Source organism: Cherax quadricarinatus, chromosome 89, assembly GCF_038502225.1.
Source record: "Cherax quadricarinatus isolate ZL_2023a chromosome 89, ASM3850222v1, whole genome shotgun sequence".
NCBI classification, from domain to species: Eukaryota; Metazoa; Arthropoda; class Malacostraca; order Decapoda; family Parastacidae; genus Cherax; species Cherax quadricarinatus.
The window spans coordinates 6,775,228-6,799,840 of NC_091380.1; the positions used below are offsets into that span (position 1 = coordinate 6,775,228).

Below are 24,613 nucleotides of genomic sequence, written 5' to 3' on the forward strand. Positions count from 1 at the left end.
CCATCCCCCCAATGAAAAGCAGGGGTGTCACTAGCACGTTAAGAGACCATACAATAAGTGTCAGGGGCCCGAGACTGTTCAACTGCCTCCCAGCACACATAAGGGGGATTACCAACAGACCCCTGGCAGTCTTCAAGCTGGCACTGGACAAGCAACTAAAGTCAGTTCCTGATCAGCCGGGCTGTGGCTCGTACGTTGGTTTGCGTGCAGCCAGCAGCAACAGCCTGGTTGATCAGGCGCTGATCCACCAGGAGGCCTGGTCACAGACCGGGCCGCGGGGGCGTTGACCCCCGAAACTCTCTGCAGGTAATAGGTGTGGATTAAGTTGAATTGAGTATTATGTAATATAATTAGTTATTGATAAGAAAAAGTTGATAGTTTGTGAGAGGTTAATAAAGTAATGAGTATTTAATTTGAAGTGATTTTTGAACCCTTAAACGGTCCAAAGAAATATTTAAATTTGTAGTGCTACAAAAGTAGATGCCCTTTTTGTAAAATATTTTAAGTTTTCTAATGTAAAACCAAAAAGATGTACAATATTTTTACATACTTTGAGATGTTGAGAAAAACTTTTATATATGTTTGGACCATTTAAGGGTTAATAGTGCAATTTAATAAATAGATCCATTATTGATCAAAGTTTGAGTATGTTATGTAAAATCGAAGAATTGCCTTGTATAATAAAAAAATTTTATTTTTTTAAATATTTTTAAAATATGTCGAAATGTATGTTTAAATTTTTATGAATGTAATGTGTAAATATTTATTTTGATAGGTTATTGGAAGTGTCGTCGTCGTGGCGGCGGCGGCGGCAGCGGCAGGAGCAGCAGCAGCAGCAGCAGTAATGGCGTTGGTCAGTGTGATGTAGATCATGTTAGAGGGAGTTAATGAATTATTTTAATACCTTAGGATAATTAATTAGTGACTGCAAGTGAGGCATCATAGGTTATGGTGAATTGTGGAATGAGCATTGTAAAAGCCATAATGACTTTGATTACTGAAAGAGCGAAGATACTGGTGGTGTCCAGACCAAGTTGAGAGTAATGCCTACAAACGTAGTTAATGATGAAGGTTGCATCCCAGACTTTTCATTATTAATATGACTGCAAGTGTATATATAATGTGGGAGTTTATATATGTTTGTGGTGTTTGAGGCATTACGTTGAGACTTGCGTTTTGGAAATACCGGGTATTCATGTACTCTGGATGTTTTTTGTCGTTGTGAAATGGTTAGTAACATTGTTTGTGAAACATGATACCAATAAATAATGAGTGGTGGTTTATAGGGTTTGGTTATTACAATGAAGGGGAAGTGGTAGTGTTAGGATTATAGAGGTTATGGGAAGGGGGTAGATGTGACAAGCAGGAAGTCAGTCATGCTTAATTATGGGAATTTGAGTATAGGTTCAAATCAGTAAATGAAGAGGGCATGAGTAATATCAAGGAACCTTATATTAGGAATGTTATTTTGTAGTTAGTTAGTTAGTTAGTTAGTTATTTGATGTAATCAAATGTTTTAATAAAAAGTCAGTTTATATGTTTTTTTGTTCCTAATTAAAAAATTTAATATTTGTGAATTAAAATTGTGAAAATGCGACAAAGTAAAATGTTTGTTTAAAGTATTTATTTGTAGAGGAAATTGAGACAATAAATTTGAATTAGATTTATTAAAGTTGTTTTATGTTAAAGTTCCAAATAAAGAACCATGAAATTTATGAATAAATTTTAAGAAAAATAGAGTAACATTATTGAAATGCAAAGAAGTCTGGAAAGAAAGATATTGAAAAATAATTTATAATTATTTTTAGATATTTAAATAGAAATGTAATGAATTTGAAGGAATAGTTTTTAGGAATGATTGATTTGAAAATAGTACAAAGTAACTAACTGAATAGAATAGGACAAATGTTATAATAAAAGTAGATTTAATCATGTCAATAGAATAATGAAAAGGAAGTAAAATTAGTACTGATGAAATGAAATTGGTTATGTAATGAAAAGATTAACAAAGTTGAATAAAAACTGTCAAATTATTATGAATGAAACTGACAAATATTATGTTTGTCTGAAAATGGAAATTAGAGATTAGGTGCAGTATTAGGAATGGTAAATTTGAAGTTTGTACTAGAGAAAGCGAGTGGATTTGTAGTAATAAAACAAATTGGAGCAAAAGATGAGAAATTAGAAATGACATTTTACTTATAACAGGGAAATTATATTTTTGAAGCACTTAGAGAAAGTAAATAATAGAAGTATGATTGATTGATTGTAATTAAGATATAATGAATTGCTAAGCCACAAGGGGTGAATAGTGGTGCAGGTCGATAATATGGGTTGAGGGGAGGTAGAGATGGCAGAATTTGTGAAGTCAATTTGTCCAAAAGTCAATGACAATAGTTTGAATGAAAGGTGGGTCTACCAGCGAGAATGGAAAAGACAGAGACCAGATTATAGATTTTGCCACCGAAGTGGCTAGTTTATTGTTCAACCCCATATTCATCCTGTGGACGGTAGCGCGATAGCATATGGATACACAAAATGCCTAGGAACTAGGCCCCAAAGGGTTAACAGGAATACATATGGATTTATATCTACATATCTATAGTTCATTTGTCTGTTACAATGAAATTTAGGAAATTTGCTTAGTATATCTGGTATCTTGTTTTCATTATATTGTCTGTCTGTCTGTCTCAATAAGTGGCCAATTAAGCACATAGTGTTGGAGAGAGTGACCATATATGCCTGATGACATAATTTACATTTAGTTTGTTCATCATCTGTGTCTCTCCCAAAGTGCTAGAAGTACTTGTAACTAAGCCTGATCATTACAACATAAGTCAGTCTATTCATATTGCACGTTGCTCCATAAACATACTTATCTATGTTCATGTTATCATAGTGTGTTTTATAGATGTACTCAGGCTTGTTCTACATTCCTATAACAATCAATCACTTTCATTATTTATTTCTGTCTCCACAATTAGGAATGACTAATTGACAAGACATGTAAACAGTCAGATAGCCATACTCAACAAATAAAGAGGTATATAAACGAGTCTTTGCCAAAAACATCAGAACCTTCAGTATAGTCAGAAAACTTTAAGCAGGAGAATGACAAATACACCAATGCTTCTATTCAAAATTGTCAAGTTTTATACCAACCTTTTATTATCCTTTGTACCATGTATATAATAAAAACCAAGACATTTTATATTTACCATTATTCTTTTTATACTTTAAATTGACAGTTAATTTGATCAATTTAAATCTAGTATTGTTTTATGATTTTGATCTTGTCAATATTCTAGTGCAGTTTGGAAATTCCACTTCAAATTGTATTTTTATAAATTTATTTTAGAATTTCCTACCTTATTTAACTTTATTTAAACATTACTTAATTTGTAGTGCTTTTTATATTGTCTCCCTTATTTCATTAAAACAAACACTAAAAGTTAGGTTATTATTTTTAACATTTATGAAATAATTCAGTTGGTATTTTTTAGCTTAGGACTTTTTTATTAGTTTAAGATTACAAAGCATTGACATACTGATACCAATGTTAATAATGACTTGAAATGATTCAGAACATAACATGACACTACCTAAGAAATATAACTCTTTTCCTTGGCTAACAACTTTATCATGAAGGAGTAATATTACCAATGTGTGATGGGATCCATAGCAATTGTTTACACATTTAATGCCTTGAATGATGACATAGAATCAGTAATGATGATAGAGTCACGCTCAGTGTCATAGTTAGCTTTAGCGCCATTAGGATTGCAAACAATTCTTATGCCTAGCTCAACAAATTTATTATGGTTCTTAACTAGGGAGGTGGCAACAAGAGCAGATGCAGCCCTGCCAGAAGACTCCTGTTTAGATCCATCAGTGTATATAACTTGTGATAACTTGTTACTACCAGCTAGGTGAGAAATTTCTTCTTGAGCAGTTGCTCTAACAAGAGATTTAAGGAAGGTATTACTAGCAATGAGCTTCTTGGGAGGGACTTGTAGGTATGTGATATTAAATGAACACATCTTCCATGGAGGGGTGAAATGCTCTTGTTGCCTACAGTGATACAGTTCATGCAGGTTATAAAACTTAATGCAATTGCACGTTTTCACAATCCATTTACCTCTAGACACTTGGTAAGATTCACTGTGACAGTGTCTGGTTCGTTTCTCAACATTCTAATACCGAGTACAGTGTTAATTTCAACAATCCTATCACTGATACTAGAAATACCAAGCTCCTTCCTCATGTTAAGAACTTTTGTACATCTGGGACAGCCAAGAATAATCCTGAGAGCTTCATTTTGCATTAACTCCAAGGGTCGGAGAGAACTTTCTCTAGCTAATAAATATCAACATGGGAGCAGCATAATCAATTAAGGACCTAACATAGGCTATGTACATCATTCTCACGATTCTCACATTAGCACCATAGTTGGGATTGTAGCCAGCAACAGCTTTGAGAGCATTTAGCCTAGCTTTACATTTCTTGTTTAGTTGTGGTATTGTGGATTTGTTAAAGGGTACATCTACACCAAGATATCTGTAAGTTTTAACGTAGCTAATGATTTCACCCTGCAAGTAGATGGGTGGGGGATTTCGTTTGCTTGTTAATATCTTTGTTTTAGAGGAAGATATTATGAGGCCTAGTCGATTACAAATTGCTTGAACTTCATTAAGAATGGTATTCATCTTCTTATGCCCTGTTGTATGGATCATGATATCATCAGCATAGCTTATAGCTATATGTTTAGGTGAGGCAGGTAGAGCATTTAGGAGAGCATTAATCAGAATATTAAATAGCATGGGACTAAGAACTCCTCCCTGCGGTGTACCTAAAGACATTTCTTTAGAATCACTTCTGAAGCCTTGGTAAAGGACAGAGGATACTCTGTTTGACAGGTATCCTATTATCCAGCAGAGTAAGCTACCACCAATATTCATTTTGGCTAGTTCATGTTGTATAACGGTTCTGTTCGCAATATCAAATGCAGATTTTAAATCAAGAAAAGTGGTAAAACTAGTAGAGGTGTGTGCAGTGAGAAAGGTGGAAATACAGTTCTGCACACTTTTACCTTTCATGAACCCATAGAGGTAGGGGGAAAGTTGGTGTCTGATTCTGTAGTACAGTCTGTTAAGCATCATTCTTTCAAAGGTTTTACAAAGACACTAGCTAAGGAGATTGGCCTAAATGTAACTGAGATTATACAGTGCCAATAAAGAGTTATCAAGGCTTTTCAAGTCTTAAAATGTCCCCCCACTTAAAATGTTAGAACAGGAATTCTCGTCAAATTTATTTTTCTCAAGCCACTATGAAACACTGGTATGCCAGCAGCAGTGCACAATTTATATAGACATGCTGGGGGCCCTAGCTAAACTGCAGGCTGCCTTTGCTTGTTGTGGTTAGATTTTAGTGCCCTTAAGCTTGCCAAGCCCCACAACAACCACCCGGACACCTGCTTCCAGCAAGTAAGCATACAGGAGACATTCACAAGAGGATTACAAACACTCAAGCAGTCATGTCGTGTGGCAAAAAATTACCTGTAGACCACAAGGAAATAGAGGTGAACGGCTGAGTCCAAATCTTGGAAGAAGTGACAAGGGAAGGGGTATTAAAGAATGATCAGACATGACAGAGAATCTATTGAAAGAAATTTGTTGCTGGAAAATTTATATCCATATATAGTGGGCCCAATTACAAACATGTTTGTAGATGAATGGTTCAAAGAACCAACATGTTGATAAATTAGACACATGTGCAACTCTTGGTTATTTTTATTGAGGAAATGTTTTGCCACACAGTGTCTCCATACATAGGATTTCTCCTATGTATGGAGACACTGTGTGGCAAAACATTTCCTCAATAAAAATAACCAAGAGTTGCACATGTGTCTAATTTATCAATTACAAACATGTTCAACCGCCTACTGGACAATATGTAACGAGTTGACAGTCAGCACCTACAGGCAATAATCATCAAATATAGTAATGACCAAATCTTTGAAGGAAGACTAGACCAAATCATTAAAACAAAAAGGACATTGTCTTGGAAGACTAGAGTGACTTTTACTAAAAATATCAAACCTCCAATTTGTGTCATATATGCCTTCTCAAAGTGAAAAAATATATGGCAGTGGTTATTTACAACATACTAAGACTATATAGGATGCCACCACCATATTTCCACGACCAGGAAACAACAACAACTCTTATCACCAAATAACATTCAAGACATGTAAACACATTGTAAAGGACATTAAATGTAAATATTGAAAACATCAAATGTCATTGGGCACAGCTTTCAATTTTCGGTAACCTTGGAGTATTATCACCTCTACTTCGAGTGTAAAAGGCACATTATAACACTTCTTTGACAAAATAAAAATACAAGGGTGCTAAACTCTTTCAAGAAATAAATGACAACATACATGGAGGAGCCCCTGAGAAATACAGACCACATAAATTGCAAATTTGAATGGAAACATCAAGAGAGTTTGCTACACTATTTGCCACTCAATTTGCCAACTTCTTTCTAGACTCCATTCAATGACGAAACAAAAATAGTACTTGTAGACACAATCTAACCACAAAGTGCATTTTATCATCATAAATGACAGCCAGCGAACACACCCCTTCTTAAACTTAAAAATTCTCTCAGCACTTCTAACGTACTAATGCTGCCTCCCCCTGCCTCGCACTGATTTTCTGACTACACAAGCACAACACACTACCCAGGTACACACTTCTGACAATGCTTAGGTTTGGGGTATTTATACAATGACAACCCTACACACAGTTCAAACTGAGGACGAGACATACAAGAAATTCAATGAAGGACACACAAGAAACCTCAAATCAATTCCCAATTTGCTCCATTCAACTACCAACATGTCCTAAAAGAGAGATGCTTAATTAATATGAAGGATAAGTAAAACTGATTCAAAAATGATCACTGCCATCTAATTCCAAGAGAACAGACCGCACAAATTCTACTGAAGTGTAGTAACAGCAACTAACACATCAAATGTAAGAGAGAGAAGAGTATGAGTACAAGAATCAAAATGGGTTCAAGTACTTGTTTTTAAAACATGGACAGAGTAACAAGTAAGAAAAGCCTCAAATTGAACGACACAGGAATCCATACTGAGACCCCCACCCCCCCCAAGTAACAGTCATTGGCAGTAAAGACAAAACAAGAAAAGAAACATTCAGCATAGATAATGGCTCCACAACGAAAGAGATGGAAACAAGTATACACACAACTTATACAAGTGGATACAGCAAGTTGTGTAATGCACAAAATTATAAATAAATACCTGACATTTTAAGACGGCAGATATTGCCATCTTCAAACATACATTTTGATTTGCACCACAATGACTTACTTTCATGACATTATTTACAAAAATAGAACATCCATTTCTACATATACATGTACAAATGGATATTCTTTAGAGTAATGTTCAATTTGATAAAACTTAAAATTAATCACAAATGTCATTTAAACATTATAAACACATCTCACGACTTTCAGAAACCATTGTCAATCTTTCCATAACACTCTTGTACGTCTTCAGAAGATGACACTGCATTGGGTATACAACTCTTGTCTCCAATCTTTGCCAACTTTATACTGAAAATGAAAAAATATTAAATTATTCTCTATTTTCATTTACAATGAATAAAATTTGTCTTAATTCCATAAATTACAAATAAAAACTACACCATCTTCAGCTCCATCTTTAAAAACTATATACTACCGAGTCCAACAGAAACACAAACACAGTGAGTGAGTCAGTGTGAGAGAAAAGTTCAATAACATACACGTAGCAATAATAGTTTCATTGCCATCTGCTTCTTAAGGTATAGTCAGTCTAGTTCCCACTATCCCTTCCCCTCCCTCTTCCCCCCCCCCCCCTAAAAAGTGACATGTGGATCTCTGGTTAAACAGTAAAATCACTCAACTCGCAGCTCCCAACACTATATTATAAGTACATGCCTGCCTTATTCTATTGGATTTATTGGTTGAAAACTTCTTCCTCTAGATTGATTGTTGCAGTAATCATCACATCTTTTGAGTATTGTACTTGCCATGGAGTGATTATTTAAGTAGTGAGTAACCTGTCTATCTTTTCAGCTTGGATGAAAGTGAGCGTCACCAGGTCAATCAACAAAAAGAACGGATGGAGAAGGATTTTAACGTCTAGAGACTTCCCCATTTTGGATCTAATTACATGTGCACCTATATGAGAAATTATAGGACGAAACCCCACAGCATTGTAGCAGTAAAGAACTGCTTTCTTGTCATCGGGATATTATACTCAAGACCCTATCTACTGTAAAGATTAGCTAGTGGGTCGTAACCAACACCTGCAACCCCCCCCCCCCATCATCAACAACGGCTAAAATTTCAACAACATAGCGTCATCAACACCAGACATCCCTATATATAATATTAATATTGAATTAACTTATTTATATTTTTCATTTTCTTTAATATAGGCTTAATATTTCATATTTAAGTGTTTTTTATATTTTAAATTTCTATATAATAAAGTGTTTAAATATTTGTCTATTATTTCTTTTTCTATTCATTAATTTCCTAAGTACAGAAAGACATTGTCCATTTTATAAATTTACTCGTGAAATATTCAAAGTATAAATTTGTCAATTTTTTCCCCTCAAAACTATATAAACTTTATCATCTGTACAAAATAATATATAACAAAATATATTAAGGTGCTCACTTAATGTCCTTTCGCTACAACATCAATGACTGCTAGAAGATTCCCAGTCGGGGCCGTTGCCTGTGTCAACTTGATTTTTCAACTGCCTCATAGTAGGTGCTGCTCCTTACAATTTCACTCTAACAATTTATTCCTTGATTTAAACCTCTTGTAGTGAGTGCTAAAGGTGCACTTCTGCAAAAATCATGTTTATATCAATTATAATGTGCTAAAACTAGTTTCATTACACATCAATCATTTCTCTTAGAGTTGCAGTGCCTACAAACCTAAAAAACAAATAAATACTTTCAATATCACTCACTCCATCACTATCTTACAAGAACCACACATCAATACTACAATTCAAAACTTCAATATCCCCAATCCTCCTCCTTCGCAGCATAACATACTATATATATCCCGACTCCAGAATAAATTCCACATAACCAGTTTCCCAAAGTCACTTTCTATGTTTGTTACCTTCCTCACTCTCCAACTTATTTCACATCATCAAAATAACTTGTCTCCACTCACTCCTATCTAACATTCTGTGTCTAATCCCTTCTCATAATCTCCTCCTCCTCCTCCTTTCCTACTAGGACCCCCTACCCTACCTTCTCTCCACTACAGATTTTATACATCCTCGTCGCTATCCCAATTGGTTCCCTCCTCTCTCGTCGTTCAAAACACCTCGACGACCCCTCTTCCTTCCTCTGTATAACGCTACACTGGAACCTCTACTCGGGACTTTAATCAGTTTCGTGACCTTACGGGTAGATGGATTTGCTCGTTTGTAAAGTCAATTTTCCTCTTTTACATTAATTGAATTTAAATTAATTCATTCCAAGGGAATTCCAGGCACGAAAAAATACTTTAATAATTTCCCTAATATCACCTCTACAATTCATTTATCTATCACATTTCATGAAATATGACATAATTAATAACATAGAAACATGATATATATATCAAAATGAATAAAATACATGTCATTAGGTTTGTACATACTGGTGGTGACAGCAGAAACTGTTGTTGGATTTATAGGGCCACCACAGCGACCATTCCTGCTCCTGACTACATGTGTACAGAACCTAGGATAACCCAAAACAAACAATCAGTCAGAAAAATTATTTTATAATTGCTATACTCTGAATGTTACACTTTGCCACTGCTGCTTCATGTTGTCTGTTACTCCTACCTCATCATGCCTAACCCTGATGTCACTAAAAAAAAATAAACATGTGTGCAATTTTCAACTCTATTTCAAAGTACTTTTAATGGTGAAACCAATTAAAATCAACTTTATTTTTGTAGTAAATCTTCCCATTCTATCAAAGGAAACTAAATAAAACGTGAACATAATCATAAAAATATCAAAATAGACTGCTAAAAGGCAAGACTAATGGCTGAAAACTCTTATTTATGGTCAAATTTCTTTCATTCTTGATGTACGTTAAGGAGCATCTTTTCATCGCTCGTTGCCGAGTTTCAATAACGTACTCCGACAAATGATCGAGATCCTACGTCGAGAGCGAGAGCCCCCTTACCAGTGTCAATTAACCTCCCTCGAGTCCGGCTCGCGTCTGGAAGCCAAAAATCGACCGAGGGCATGTTTGTATCTGCAAAACATCGCACGTGGATGCACTCCCGAGTACAGGTTCCACTGCACTTTTAACAACCCACACCTTCTAATCTCCAACCAACAAACTCTTAGCATAATATTCACTCCTCACATTTCTCTCAGACATGACAATAATAATAACAACAACATTTCCACTGTCTGTCTCCCAGTCTCCTCCTTGTTACAACATTTACAACCCATGCTTCACACCCATATAAGAGAATTGGTACCACTATACTCTCACACATTTTCTTCTTTGCTTCCATTCAAAGTGTCCTTTGTCTCCACAAACTCCATACTGCAGTGTAATCTGCTGCTGCTTTACTCTTGTCTACAACTTTTCTCATAACAAAGTTTATTCAGTTGCAGATACACATAGCTACATACATTATCATACATAGAAGCACATTCTAACCATAAAATAGAGTAAAATAGTAATGTGAAGGACCTGGGAGTGATAATGGCAGAGGATCTCAACTTCAAAGACCACAAAAATGTATCTACTGAATCTGATAGGAAATTAATAGGATGGATAATGACAACCTTCAAAACTAGGGACATCAAACCCATGATGATTCTCTCTAACCTGGAATACTGATGTACACCAATGGCCCCCCTTCAAGGCTGGCGACATTGCTGACCTACAAACTGTACAAACAACTTTCACAGCACACATAAGTGATATAAGGTATCTAAACTATTGTCAACAGTTGAAGGTTCTTGGTCTGTATTCCCTCGAATGAAGGTGAGAAACATACATGATAATATAAACTTGGAAGGTCCTGGAGGGATTGGTACAAAACCTGCACACAGTGTCAGGGGAAAAACACTGTTCAATTGCCTCCTCAGTCGTCAGTGTTCAGTGGTCAGTCGTCACGTGAGGTCACAGACCCTGAGCTGCTTGGGGATTAGCGTGGACGGTTACAAAGCATGGCTTGCTTCTACAGTGTTTTAAAAGCTGAGGTTGGAGAGTTGAAGGAGGAGGTCTTGCTTCTCCAGGAGGAGATTAGGAGGCTGAAGGTCCACCTCAATGGGCCTGGGAGAGAGTGTGAGGTGGTTGGAGATGTGGGGAATGAGGCTTCTAGCAGTGAGGTGCAGTCTGTCTCTCACTGTGAGGAGGCTGTAGGTGGGGTGGTAGCAACGGCTACCAGCAGTGAGGTGCAGCCCAGCACCTGCTACAAGTGGCGAGTTGTTCACAGTAATGGGAGGCGCATCAGAGTAAGGAAAGTTAAGAGTGCAGATCTGAAGGTAGGAAATCGCTTCTCTGTTCTCCAGGATGAATGTACTTCAGTGGCCAGTGAAGGTAAGGCTACTACTGCCCCTGCTAATGAAGGTAAGCGCATTCTTGTGGTTGGTGACTCTCAGGTAAGATATGTTGATCGTGCTTTTTGTAATAGGAATAAGAAGATGAGAGATAGAGTGTGCTTCCCTGGAGCTGGTGTTGGGGACATTGTCAACAGACTGGATAATATCATGTCAGGTAATGGGAACAAGCCCATTATCTGTCTCAGTGCTGGTGGAAATGATATTGGGAAGGGTAGGAGAGAAGAGCTGCTAGATAAGTACAGGTCAGCTATAGATTTCATTAAGTCTAAGGGAGGGATCCCAATCATATGTAGCATCTTGCCTAGAAGGGGAGTAGCAAATGAATGGTTGTCTAGGGCAATTGGTGTAAATTGCTGGCTAGACAGATACTGCAAGGAACTTGCAATCCCATTCATTGACAACTGGAACAACTTTTATGGCAAACATGATATGTATGCAAGGGATGGGGTTCATCTCTCTGGGGCAGGGGTGGTAGCACTTGCAGACTCGATTGAGAAGGCCATTGGTGAAATGCCTATGATTTTAAACTGATGGAAGATAGAGGTATGGGTGTGTGTGGGAAACAAGCAGGTTGCAACACTAGGGTTGGAAACAGTAAATGTATAAAAGGCATTCAGCATGAAGTTATAAATAAAGACAATACAACAGGTCAGCAAACAAAGGGGGACAGCAGAGGGCAGCAAGGGACTGGCTCCCTTAAGGTTTACTATACTAATAGCAGGAGTGTTAGAAATAAGATAGATGAGCTAAGATTAATTGCAAGTGCAGGAAACATAGATATTATTACTATAACAGAGACCTGGCTCAATCTGAAAGATAGACAGATGCCCTCTGAATGTCACATACAAGGCTATAAATTATTCCACACTGACAGGGTCAACAGGAAAGGTGGTGGAGTAGCGATGTATGTCAGAGACAATTTAAATTGTTGTGTTAGACAAGATATTAAATTAGAAGCGTCAGCCACTGAATCTGTTTGGTTACAGCTTCTCGAGGGCCGAGAAAAACTAATTTTGGGTGTGATTTACAGGGCCCCAAATCTTGATAGGGAGTGCAGTAAACTTCTATGGGACGAAATTCGTAAGGCATCTACATACGAAAATGTTGTGCTAATGGGAGATTTCAACTATAGACAGATTGACTGGAGCAATTTGACAGGAAATTTAGAGTCGGGTGACTTTCTTGATACGATCCAGGATTGTTTTTTAAAACAGTTTGTGACAGAGCCAACTAGGGGAAATAACCTCCTTGACTTGGTTCTTGCCAGTAGGGAAACACTAATTAATAATCTTGAGGTTAATAATGAGCTTGGGGGGAGTGATCACAAATCACTCAGTTTTAACATATCATGGAATTCCCCTAATAATGGCAATCAAGTCTCCGTCCCTGACTTTCGCTTGGCTGATTTCATAGGACTGAAAAATTACTTAGGTGGGCTGAACTGGAATGACCTGACTAGGGGTCAGGTAGGTGGTGATGGTTGCCGATATGATGCTTTCCAGGGCATAGTTCTAGCTGCTCAGTCAAATTATGTTCCAAATAGGGAAATCAGATCAAACAAAAATGATCCTAAATGGATGAACAATAGATTAAAATATCTGATTGGTCAAAAGAGAGGCATATATAGGCAAATCAAAAGAGGAGAGGGGCAATTAAGAAATCGATATATTCAGTTAAAGAGAGAAATAAAAAAGGGAATTAGAAAAGCAAATAGAGATTATGAGGTTAAAGTTGCAAGAGAATCGAAGACTAACCCAAAAGGATTCTTTCAGGTATACAGAAGTAAGATCAGGGACAAGATAGGCCCACTCAAAAGTTCCTCGGGTCACCTCACTGACAGTGATAAGGAAATGTGTAGAATTTTTAACACATACTTCCTCTCAGTTTTTACACAGGAGGATACCAGCGATATTCCAGTAATGATAAATTATGTAGAACAGGACAATAATAAACTGTGCACTATTAGGGTCACAAGTGACATGGTCCTTAGGCAAATAGATAAATTAAAACCTAACAAATCCCCAGGCCCTGATGAACTGTATGCAAGGGTTCTAAAGGAATGTAAAGAGGAGCTTAGCACACCTTTGGCTAATCTTTTCAACATATCACTACAAACTGGCATGGTGCCAGATAAGTGGAAAATGGCAAATGTGATACCTATTTTCAAAACAGGTGACAGGTCCTTAGCTTCGAACTATAGACCAATAAGCCTAACCTCCATAGTGGGAAAATTTATGGAATCAATAATTGCCGAGGCAGTTCGTAGCCACCTTGAAAAGCATAGATTAATCAACGAATCTCAGCATGGTTTTACAAAGGGGCGTTCCTGCCTTACGAATTTATTAACTTTTTTTACTAAGGTATTTGAGGAGGTAGATCATGGTAATGAATATGATATTGTGTATATGGACTTCAGTAAGGCTTTTGACAGGGTCCCACATCAGAGACTATTGAGGAAAATTAAAGCACATGGAATAGGAGGAGAAATTTTTTCCTGGATAGAGGCATGGTTGACAAATAGGCAGCAGAGAGTTTGCATAAATGGGGAGAAATCAGAGTGGGGAAGCGTCACGAGCGGTGTTCCACAGGGGTCAGTGTTGGGCCCCCTGCTGTTCACAATCTACATAAACGACATAGATGAGGGCATAAAGAGCGACATCGGCAAGTTTGCCGATGACACCAAAATAGGCCGTCGAATTCATTCTGACGAGGACATTCGAGCACTCCAGGAAGATTTGAATAGACTGATGCAGTGGTCGGAGAAGTGGCAGATGCAGTTTAATATAGACAAATGCAAAGTTCTAAATGTTGGACAGGACAATAACCATGCCACATATAAACTAAATAATGTACATCTTAATATTACGGATTGCGAAAAAGATTTAGGAGTTCTGGTTAGCAGTAATCTGAAACCAAGACAACAGTGCATAAGTGTTCGCAATAAAGCTAATAGAATCCTTGGCTTCATATCAAGAAGCATAAATAATAGGAGTCCTCAGGTTGTTCTTCAACTCTATACATCCTTGGTTAGGCCTCATTTAGATTATGCTGCACAGTTTTGGTCACCGTATTACAGAATGGATATAAATTCTCTGGAAAATGTACAAAGGAGGATGACAAAGATGATCCCATGTATCAGAAACCTTCCCTATGAGGATAGACTAAGGGCCCTGAAACTGCACTCTCTAGAAAGACGTAGAATTAGGGGGGATATGATTGAGGTTTATAAGTGGAAGACAGGAATAAATAAAGGGGATGTAAATAGTGTGCTGAAAATATCTAGCCTAGACAGGACTCGCAGCAATGGTTTTAAGTTGGAAAAATTCAGATTCAGGAGGGATATAGGAAAGTACTGGTTTGGTAATAGAGTTGTGGATGAGTGGAACAAACTCCCAAGTACCGTTATAGAGGCCAGAACGTTGTGTAGCTTTAAAAATAGGTTGGATAAATACATGAGTAGATGTGGGTGGGTGTGAGTTGGACCTGATAGCTTGTGCTAACAGGTCGGTTGCCGTGTTCCTCCCTTAAGTCAATGTGACCTGACCTGACTAGGTTGGGTGCATTGGCTTAAGCCGGTAGGGACTTGGACCTGCCTTGCATGGGCCAGTAGGCCTTCTGCAGTGTTCCTTCGTTCTTATGTTCTTATGAATACAAAATGAGGATTACCAAAAGACCCCTGGCTCTCTTCAAGAAGGCACTGGACAGGCACATAAAATCAGTACCTGACCAACCGGGTTGTGGTTCATACATTAGCTTGCGTGTGGCCACAAGTAAGTCTGGTTGATCAGACCCTGATCCACCATGAGGCCTGGTCTTAGACCAGACCACAAAGGGTCTCGACCCCCGAAACCCTCTCCACGTAAACTCAAGGTAAGGTCACTCAGACTTATATGAATTTAATAATTGAACATCAAGAGACTAATCCCATGAACTTCACAAGACAACATCAAAAAACTAACCCCATGCACTTCGTGGGTGAATGACTGACTGCTCCTCGAAGGGCTTGGAAGTATCAGACTTCAACATGTCGTACATATGAGGCACCACCAGAGACCCGAATAAATCCATGCCTTCCCTGGGCAGCTGTGTGGGCATATTGTCTATGCTGCACACAACTACCCTGGGGCCCTTGAAGCTGTAACAAGATTCCACAATATTAATCACAATGTATGATTTACATGTTATAAAATAGTTAAATAAAAAAAAAACAACTAACTCTGCTTCTCATTATTTATCTCACTATCTTTACTTGTGTACCTGTTAGTATCTTTATTCTGGTTGGCATCGTAGACACACAAGGGCATCTCAATGGTGGTACACTTTGTCATAAACTATCTACATCCTCCAGGATCTGCTGAGACATAACACATGGCCAGCATCTTGTGTGGCAGTGATGGTGAATCTCTCTGTAATAAGAAATATCATCTTCATTATCATAATAATAATTACTATGTGGTTTTTTGTATATGATTATTTATTTACAGAATACAGTATGTCTATCAGTGGACACTAAAGTAAATAAGTCTCAATTTTACTTTCTGCATTATTATTATTATTATTACTATTATTATATTCAAAATATAAGTCCATATGTAAGGAACTGAGAAATATAAATAGGTGAGTACAGTCAGACAGAGAGGAATAAAAATGCTGTGAGTCCAAGATTGTTGAGTAAATGTCAAGACCACCTACGACCACCTCTAACTCACAACTATCAGCAGTGCCTAGTAGTGTAAATGGCCTTCTCTGTGGAAATAAGTAAATGTTCTTTTCCTGTTCACAAAAGTAAGAGTAGAATGGAAATCAACAATGAGAGACTTGTGTCATTCTCATCAATCACTGGCAAGATTCCTTAGATAATAACCTCACAACTAATAAGGATGAGTTTTTCAAATATCAGTCACTTCTTTGTGATCATCAATATGCCTTAAGAAAAGGTTACTCTTCTGCTGATCTCTTGTTAAACTTCTCCACCAAGTGGCACTAGTCGCTACATGAATCCACACTCAGATGTGTAGTAGCACTGGACATTGCTACATTTCCACCAAGTATGGCACCAGGGACTCTTGGCAAAACTACAAGTTAACAGCTACATCTACACTATGCTTTCTCACTGATTACCTCTAAGCTATATCTCTAAGTGTAGTTCTAAGTGGAACAGAGTCAACAACACACACTACTAGTACCAGTGTATCACATGGAATTGTGCTTATGCTATTGTTATGGAAAGTTTATTTCAATAACCTTCAGCTCATTCTACAAGCTCATGCATATGGAGATGACTGTACTCTAACATTCACTTATCTAGGAAAGGAAATGCTGGCCGTTCTATATTATATCAATCACCAGCTTACAGCTATATTAGCCTAAGAAAAATGATGGCAGGTTGCATTTCCTTCTAAGAAAATAAAGATGATGGTCTCTAGGCACCATGATAGTAATGCTTGAGCAATGGTAAGAATGAATGGGAGTGTATTGGTACCCTGGAATGAGGTTCATATCCTTGCGCTAAAATTTGACTCTAAACAGTACAAGCCGCAAGACTCTGTATCAAGTAAGACTGCTTACACCTTCAGTATACTCCACCTTCTTGGATTGCCTGCCCCATGTCTCATCTGTGATTTCTTGACACAATAATGAACAGAGCAAGACAACTTATCTCTTGTCTGAACCCAGCCTGGACAGATCCATCATTTCAACAGAGCCTTCAACACTGTAGGGATGTGGGTTGCCTTACTGTTGTAGACAAGGCCAATAGTGTCAAAATACCTCCACTCTAAAAGCAACAAAAAGTGAGCTTCTACACCACAAGGCAGGAAGAAACAAGTAACCATACTCTCAATGTACCCTACCTCAGAACATCACTTCATCTGAGATCATTTATTCATAACATGATTCTAAAATGGAACATGTCCGTATAACATAACATAACCGAAATAAAGTCAGATGACCAAATAAAATTTCTAGCCCACATATGCCTCCAATTTCATTTTGTTTGTAAGTAAGCTACAAGTACACTTAATTATAATTACAATACATATTTGTAAAATACCCACCATGATAACCAAAAAAAAATCAAAATCCATTGTGTTCATAAAATAAAAAGGTTTTCAAATAAGTTGAACTTAAGTAACAGCTCTTGTAAATAAAGATAGCAACTTTTAACCCAACCCTGTAAATATCCTTGAGTAAATATAAAAAAACTTAAACTGGTAAGGAGCCAGAGTGTATATAGGCTGCAGGAGGACCTTGGCATCAGGGATGGTTACAAGTTTGGGTGAGTTCACTGCCCCATATATACCACTGATGATCAACGTGGAATATGGCACCACCTGAAACAAATGGTGAAATGAATGAAAACATATATAAGTTCTATGCACAGTGAGAAGATATAAAACTTCTATATACAGTGAAGATATATACAAGTTCTAGTATATACAAGTTCTAGTATATACTTTAAAAATATAAACAAACTCTACATAAAGTGAAAATATATAAAATTTCTATATACAGTTAAAATATATAGTCACTACATACAGTGAAAAGTTATATAATTCAGCGTTGGCCTACTATACGCTTGCCATTGTTCGATAAGAAAATTATCTTACAATTAAGAAAACTGTTCTTATGACAAAGAAAATGACATTTTTTTTTTTTTTTTTTTTATCACACTGGCCAATTCCCACCAAGGCACAGTGGCCCGAAAAAGAAAAACTTTCACCATCATTCACTCCATCACTGTCTTGCCAGAAAGGTGCTTTACACTACACTTTTTAAACTGCAACATTAACACCCCTCCTTCAGAGTGCAAGCACTGTACTTCCCATCTCCAGGACTCAAGTCCGCCCAGCCTGCCAGTTTCCCTGAATCCCTTCATAAATGTTACTTTGCTCACACTCCAACAGCACATCAAGTATTAACAACCATTTGCCTCAATTCACTCCTATCAAACACACTCACGCATCCCTGATGAAAGTCTAAGCCCCTCGCACACAAAACCTCCTTTACCCCCTACATCCAACCTTTCCTAGGCTGACCCCTACCCCGCCTTCCTTCCACTACAGACTGATACACTCTTCAAGGCACTCTGTTTCGCTCCATTCTCTCTACATATCCAAACCACATCAACAACCCTTCCTCAGCCCTCTGGACAACAGTTTTGGTAATCCAGCACCTCCTCCTAACTTCCAAACTACGAATTCTCTGCATTATATTCACACCACACATTGCCCTCAGACATGACATCTCCACTGCCTCCAGCCTTCTCCTCGCTGCAACATTCATCACCCATGCTTCACACCCGTATAAGAGCGTTGCTAAACTATACTCTCATACATTCCCCTCTTTGCCTCCAAGGACAAAGTTCTTTGTCTCCACAGACTCCTAAGTGCACCACTCACCCTTTTCCCCTCATCAATTCTATGATTCACCTCATCTTTCATAGACCCATCCGCTGACATGTCCACTCCCAAATATCTGAATACATTCACCTCCTCCATACTCTCTCCCTCCAATCTGATATCTAATCTTTCATCACCTAATCTTTTTATCCTCATAACCTTACTCTTTCCTGTATTCACTTTCAATTTTCTTCTTTTGCACACCCTACCAAATTCATCCACCAATCTCTGCAACTTCTCTTCAGAATCTCCCAAGAACACAGTGTCATCAGCAAAGAGCAACTGTGACAACTCCCACTTTCTGTGTGATTCTTTATCTTTTAACTCCACGCCTCTTGCCAAGTCCCTCGCATTTACTTTTCTTACAACCCCATCTATAAATATATTAAACAACCACGGTGACATCACACATCCTTGTCTAAGGCCTACTTTTACTGGGAAATAATTTCCCTCTTTCTTACATACTCTAACTTGAGCCTCACTATCCTCGTAAAAACTCTTCACTGCTTTCAGTAACCTACCTCTTACACCATACACCTGCAACATCTGCCACATTGCCCCCCTATCCACCCTGTCATATGCCTTTTCCAAATCCATAAATGCCACAAAGACCTCTTTAGCCTTATCTAAATATTATTCACTTAAATGTAAATGTGGAGCCTTTAATTGAGCTATGTGTAGAAAGAAATTTGCTAATAAGTAATACATATTTTATGAAAAACAGGATAAATAAATATACAAGGTATAATGTAGCACGTAATGAAAGTAGTTTGTTAGATTATGTATTGGTGGATAAAAGGTTGATGTGTAGGCTCCAGGATGTACATGTTTATAAAGGGGCAACTGATATATCAAATCATTATTTAGTTGTAGTTACAGTTAGAGTAAGAGGTAGATGGGAAAAGAGGAAGGTGGCAACAACAAATAAGAGGGAGGTGAAAGTGTATAAACTAAGGGAGGAGGAAGTTCAGGCAAGATATAAGCGACTATTGGCAGAAAGGTGGGCTAGTGCAAAAATGAGTAGTGGTGGGGTTGAAGAGGGTTGGAATAATTTTAAAAATGCAGTATTAGAATGTGGGGCACAAGTTTGTGGTTATAGGAGGGTGGGGGCAGGAGAAAAGACGAGTGATTGGTGGAATGATGAAGTAAAGAGTGTGATAAAAGAGAAAAAGGTAGCTTACGAGACATTTTTACAAAGCACAAGTGTTATAAGAAGAGCAGAGTATATGGAGAGTAAAAGAAAGGTGAAGAGAGTGTTGAGAGAGTGCAAAAGGAGAGCAGATGAAAGAGTGGTAGAGGCACTGTCAAGAAATTTTAATGAAAATAAGAAAAAATTTTTGGAGCGAGTTAAACAAGTTAAGAAAGCCTAGGGAAAGTATGGATTTGTCCATTAAAAACAGAGTAGGGGAGTTAGTAGATGGGGAGAGGGAGGTATTAGGTAGATGGCGAGAATATTTTGAGGAACTTTTAAATGTTGAGGAAGAAAGGGAGGCATTAATTTCATGCACTGGCCAGGGAGGTATACCATCTTTTACGAGTGAAGAAGAGCAGAATGTAAGTGTGGTGGAGGTACGCGAGGCATTGCGTAGAATAAAAGGGGGTAAAGCAGCTGGAACTGATGGGATCATGACAGAAATGTTAAAAGCAGGGGGGGATATAGTGTTGGAGTGGTTGGTACTTTTGTTTAATAAATGTATGAAAGAGGGTAAGGTACCTAGGGATTGGCAGAGAGCATGTATAGTCCCTTTATATAGAGGGAAAGGGGACAAAAGAGATTGTATAAATTATAGAGGAATAAGTTTACTGAGTATACCAGGAAAAGTGTACAGTAGGGTTATAATTGAAAGAATTACAGGTAAGACAGAATGTAAAATTGCGGATGAGCAAGGAGGCTTCAGAGTGGGTAGGGGATGTGTAGATCAAGTGTTTACATTGAAGCATATATGTGAACAGTATTTAGATAAAGGTAGGGAAGTTTTTATTGCATTTATGCATTTAGAAAAGGCATATATATGATAGATTGGACAGAGGAGCAATATGGCAGATATTGTAAGTTTATGCAATAGGTGGTAAGTTACTAAATGCTGTAAAGAGCATTTATGAGGATAGTGAGGCTCAGCTTAGGGTGTGTAGAAGAGAGGGAAAATAATTCCCGGTAAAAGTAGGTCTTAGACAGGGATGTGTAATGTCACCATGGTTGCTTAATATATTTATAGATGGGGTTGTAAAAGAAGTAAATGCTAGGGTGTTCGAGAGAGGGGTGGGATTAAATTATGAGGAATCAAATTCAAAATGGGAATTGACACAGTTACTTTTTGCTGATGATACTGTGCTTATGGGAGATTCTAAAGAAAAATTGCAAAGCTTAGTGGATGAATTTGAGAATGTGTGTAAAGGTAGAAAGTTGAAAGTGAACATAGAAAAGAGTAAGGTGATGAGGGTATCAAATGATTTACATAAAGAAAAATTGGATATCAAATTGTGGAGGAAGAGTATGGAAGAAATGAATGTTTTCAGATACTTGGGAGTTGACGTGTCAGCGGATGGATTTATGAAGGATGAGGTTAATCATAAAATTGATGAGGGAAAAAAGGTGAGTGGTGCATTGAGGTATATGTGGAGTCAAAAAACATTATCTATGGAGGCAAAGAAGGGAATGTATGAAAGTATAGTAGTACCAACACTCTTATATGGGTGTGAAGCTTGGGTGGTAAATGCAGCAGCAAGGAGACAGTTGGAGGCAGTGGAGATGTCCTGTCTAAGGGCAATGTGTGGTGTAACTATTATGCAGAAAATTCAGAGTGTGGAAATTAGGAGAAGGTGTGGAGTTAATAAAAGTATTAGTCAGAGGGCAGAAGAGGGGTTGTTGAGGTGGTTTGGTCATTTAGAGACAATGGATCAAAGTAGAATGACATGGAAAGCATATAAATCTATAGGGGAAGGAAAGAGGGGTAGGGGTCGTCCTCGAAAGGGTTGGAAAGAGGGGGTAAAGGAGGTTTTGTGGGCAAGGGGCTTGGACTTCCAGCAAACGTGAATGAGCGTGTTAGATAGGAGTGAATGGAGACGAATGATACTTGGGACCTGACAATCTGTTGCAGTGTGAGCAGGGTAATATTTAGTGAAGGGATTCAGGGAAACCGGTTATTTTCATATAGTCAGACTTGAGTCCTGGAAATGGGAAGTACAATGCCTGCACTTTAAAGGAGGGGTTTGGGATATTGGCAGTTTGGAGGGGTATGTTGTGTATCTTTATACATATATGCTTCTAAACTGTTGTATTCTAAGCACCTCTGCAAAAGCAGTGATAATGTGGGAGTGTGGTGAAAGTGTTGAATGATGATGAAAGTATTTTCTTTTTAGGGATTTTCTTTCTTTTTTGGGTAACCCTGCCTCGGTGGGAGACGACCGACTTGTTAAAAAAAAAAATATAATAATACTGAAGCACTCACAAATGTTTTGATGTGCAAATATATTGCAGGGAATATTAATAATAGCATTTACTTCACTTAACAATATTGCTCCTTAATCTATTGAACCACAAAATATCATAAAACACATGAAAATTTCATAAATTATTGTACAGTGGTCCCTCGTTTTTCGTAGTTAATCCATTCCTGGAGCTGCTACTATTAACGAAATCTACGATTTGCGAATCATTTTTCCCCATAAGAAGTAATGTAAATACAATTAATCCGTTCCTGACACCCACAATTATTAAAACAAAAAAAATTTTTACATGAAATATACATGTAGTACATAAACAATACAATGGGAAATGATGAATGAAAGATTAACAGCATAACACTTACCTTTATTGGAGATTCCTCTTAGTGTATGGGAGACTGCAGGAGGAGAGAGAGTCGATTGTTTATAGTTTGCAAGGGGAATCCCTTTCCAGGAACACCTCAGGTACAAATTGCTTTTCTGGGGGTTGCTTCTCTTCTCTGTTTCTTAATGCCACTTGGGCCACCTTGAGATTCACTCGAGTCCTGTTTCGTAAAATAATTGTCCAGAGAGCTGTTTCTGGCGTCTCTTTAAAACTTCCCTAAAATGGGTAGACTTTGTCACTGTACATGCTGTCAACATGGCTTGCAACAACCTTCTCAGGGTGATGTTTCTCCATAAAGCTTTCCATCTTACCCCACATAGCAAAAATCTAAAATTTCTGAAGAAGGCACCATCTTTCATCTCTCTTCCTCCTCCTCTGCAGCAAGATTCTGAGCTGCGATCTGTTGCTGTTCCTGCTGAAGCTCTTGCAGCTCCTCAGTGGTGAGCTCTTCATTGTGGTCTTCCACCAATTCTTCCACATCCTCCAAACTCACATCCAACCCCATGGAACTCCCCAGTGCCACAATTGATTTTACAACAGATGTAGGCTCATCAGGATCAGTCCCAAACCCTTCAAAATACCTCTTGTCGACACAAACTACCCATTATTTTCTCCAGGCAGAGTTCAAAGTCCTGGTAGTCACTCCCTCCCAAGCCATACCTATAAGGGTTATGCAGTGGAGGATGCTCAAGTGATCTCTCCAAAATTCCCTTAGGGTCAAGTGAGTGTCTGTGGTCACAGTCAAACACCTCTGAAACATTGCCTTGGTCTAGAGTTTTTTAAAGTTTGAAATAACCTGCTGGTCCATGGGCAGGAAGAGAGGAGTGGTATTCGGGGCCAAGAACTTTATTGTGATGAACCCAAACTCCTCAAAAATTAGGTCATCCAAGTTTGGAGGATGAGCAGGTGCATTGTCCATTACTAGCAGGCACTTGAGATCCAATTTCTTTTCCAGGAGGTAATTCTTCACACTAGGGCCAAACACTTCATTGAACCACTCGACGAAAATTTCCCTGGTGACCCATGCCTTATTATTAGATTTCCAAAATACACACAATTTACTCTTCATAACATTGTTTTTCCTGAACACTCTGGGATTTTCAGAATGGTACACTAGTAATGGCTTCACTTTGAAATCCCAACTAGCATTAGCAGAGAACACTAGCGTCAGCCGGTCTTTCATAGGCTTGTGTCCTGGCATTGACTTTTCCTCTTGTGTAATGAAGGTCCTCTTTGGCATTTTCTTCCAAAAGAGGCCTGTTTCGTCACAATTGAACACTTGTTCAGGTTTCAGTCCTTCAGCCTCTATGTACTCCTGGAATTCATGCACATATTCTTCAGCCGCCTTGTGGTCCAAACTGCCAGCCTCACCATGCCTTACCACACTGTGTATGTCAGTACGGTTCTTAAATCTCTCAAACCAACCTTTGCTGGCCTTAAATTCACTCACATCACCAATATTTTCAGGCAATTTCTTTACCTAATCATTGTGGAACTGCCTGGCCTTTTCACAAATAATCAAAGTCATAAGAGTATCTCCTGCTAATTGTTTCTCATTTATCCACACCAATAATAACTTGTCAACCTCTTCCAGTACTGGTGATCTCATTTTTGTCAGCATACTTACCCACTTTGAAACAACAACATCCTTGATTTCCTTTTTCTTGACCACTATAGAACATATGGTTGTATAGGGT

General features: G+C 38.0%; 1 protein-coding gene across 11 annotated transcripts in view; it reads right to left on the bottom strand.

Moving 5' to 3' along the window:
- Nucleotides 1-5,842: 5,842 nt before the first annotated feature.
- LOC128697263 (FACT complex subunit spt16-like) overlaps nucleotides 5,843-24,613 on the bottom strand; it is a 52,438-nt gene continuing 33,667 nt past the window's right edge. For 2 of the 11 annotated variants that reach the window (XM_070104134.1, XM_070104142.1), the window contains 6 exons: nucleotides 17,936-18,019; nucleotides 15,945-16,093; nucleotides 15,647-15,822; nucleotides 9,749-9,831; nucleotides 8,762-8,935; nucleotides 5,843-7,647 (listed from right to left, as the gene is read on the bottom strand). In XM_070104134.1, the coding sequence (XP_069960235.1) occupies nucleotides 17,943-18,019 (77 nt within the window). In that variant the 3' untranslated portion in view covers nucleotides 5,843-7,647; nucleotides 8,762-8,935; nucleotides 9,749-9,831; ... (1 more) ...; nucleotides 15,945-16,093; nucleotides 17,936-17,942. Of the gene's footprint in view, nucleotides 7,648-8,761; nucleotides 8,936-9,748; nucleotides 9,832-15,646; nucleotides 15,823-15,944; nucleotides 18,020-24,613 lie in introns of all 11 variants that reach the window. The other 9 variants (XM_070104135.1, XM_070104132.1, XM_070104140.1 and 6 more) reach the window with 8 other exon arrangements.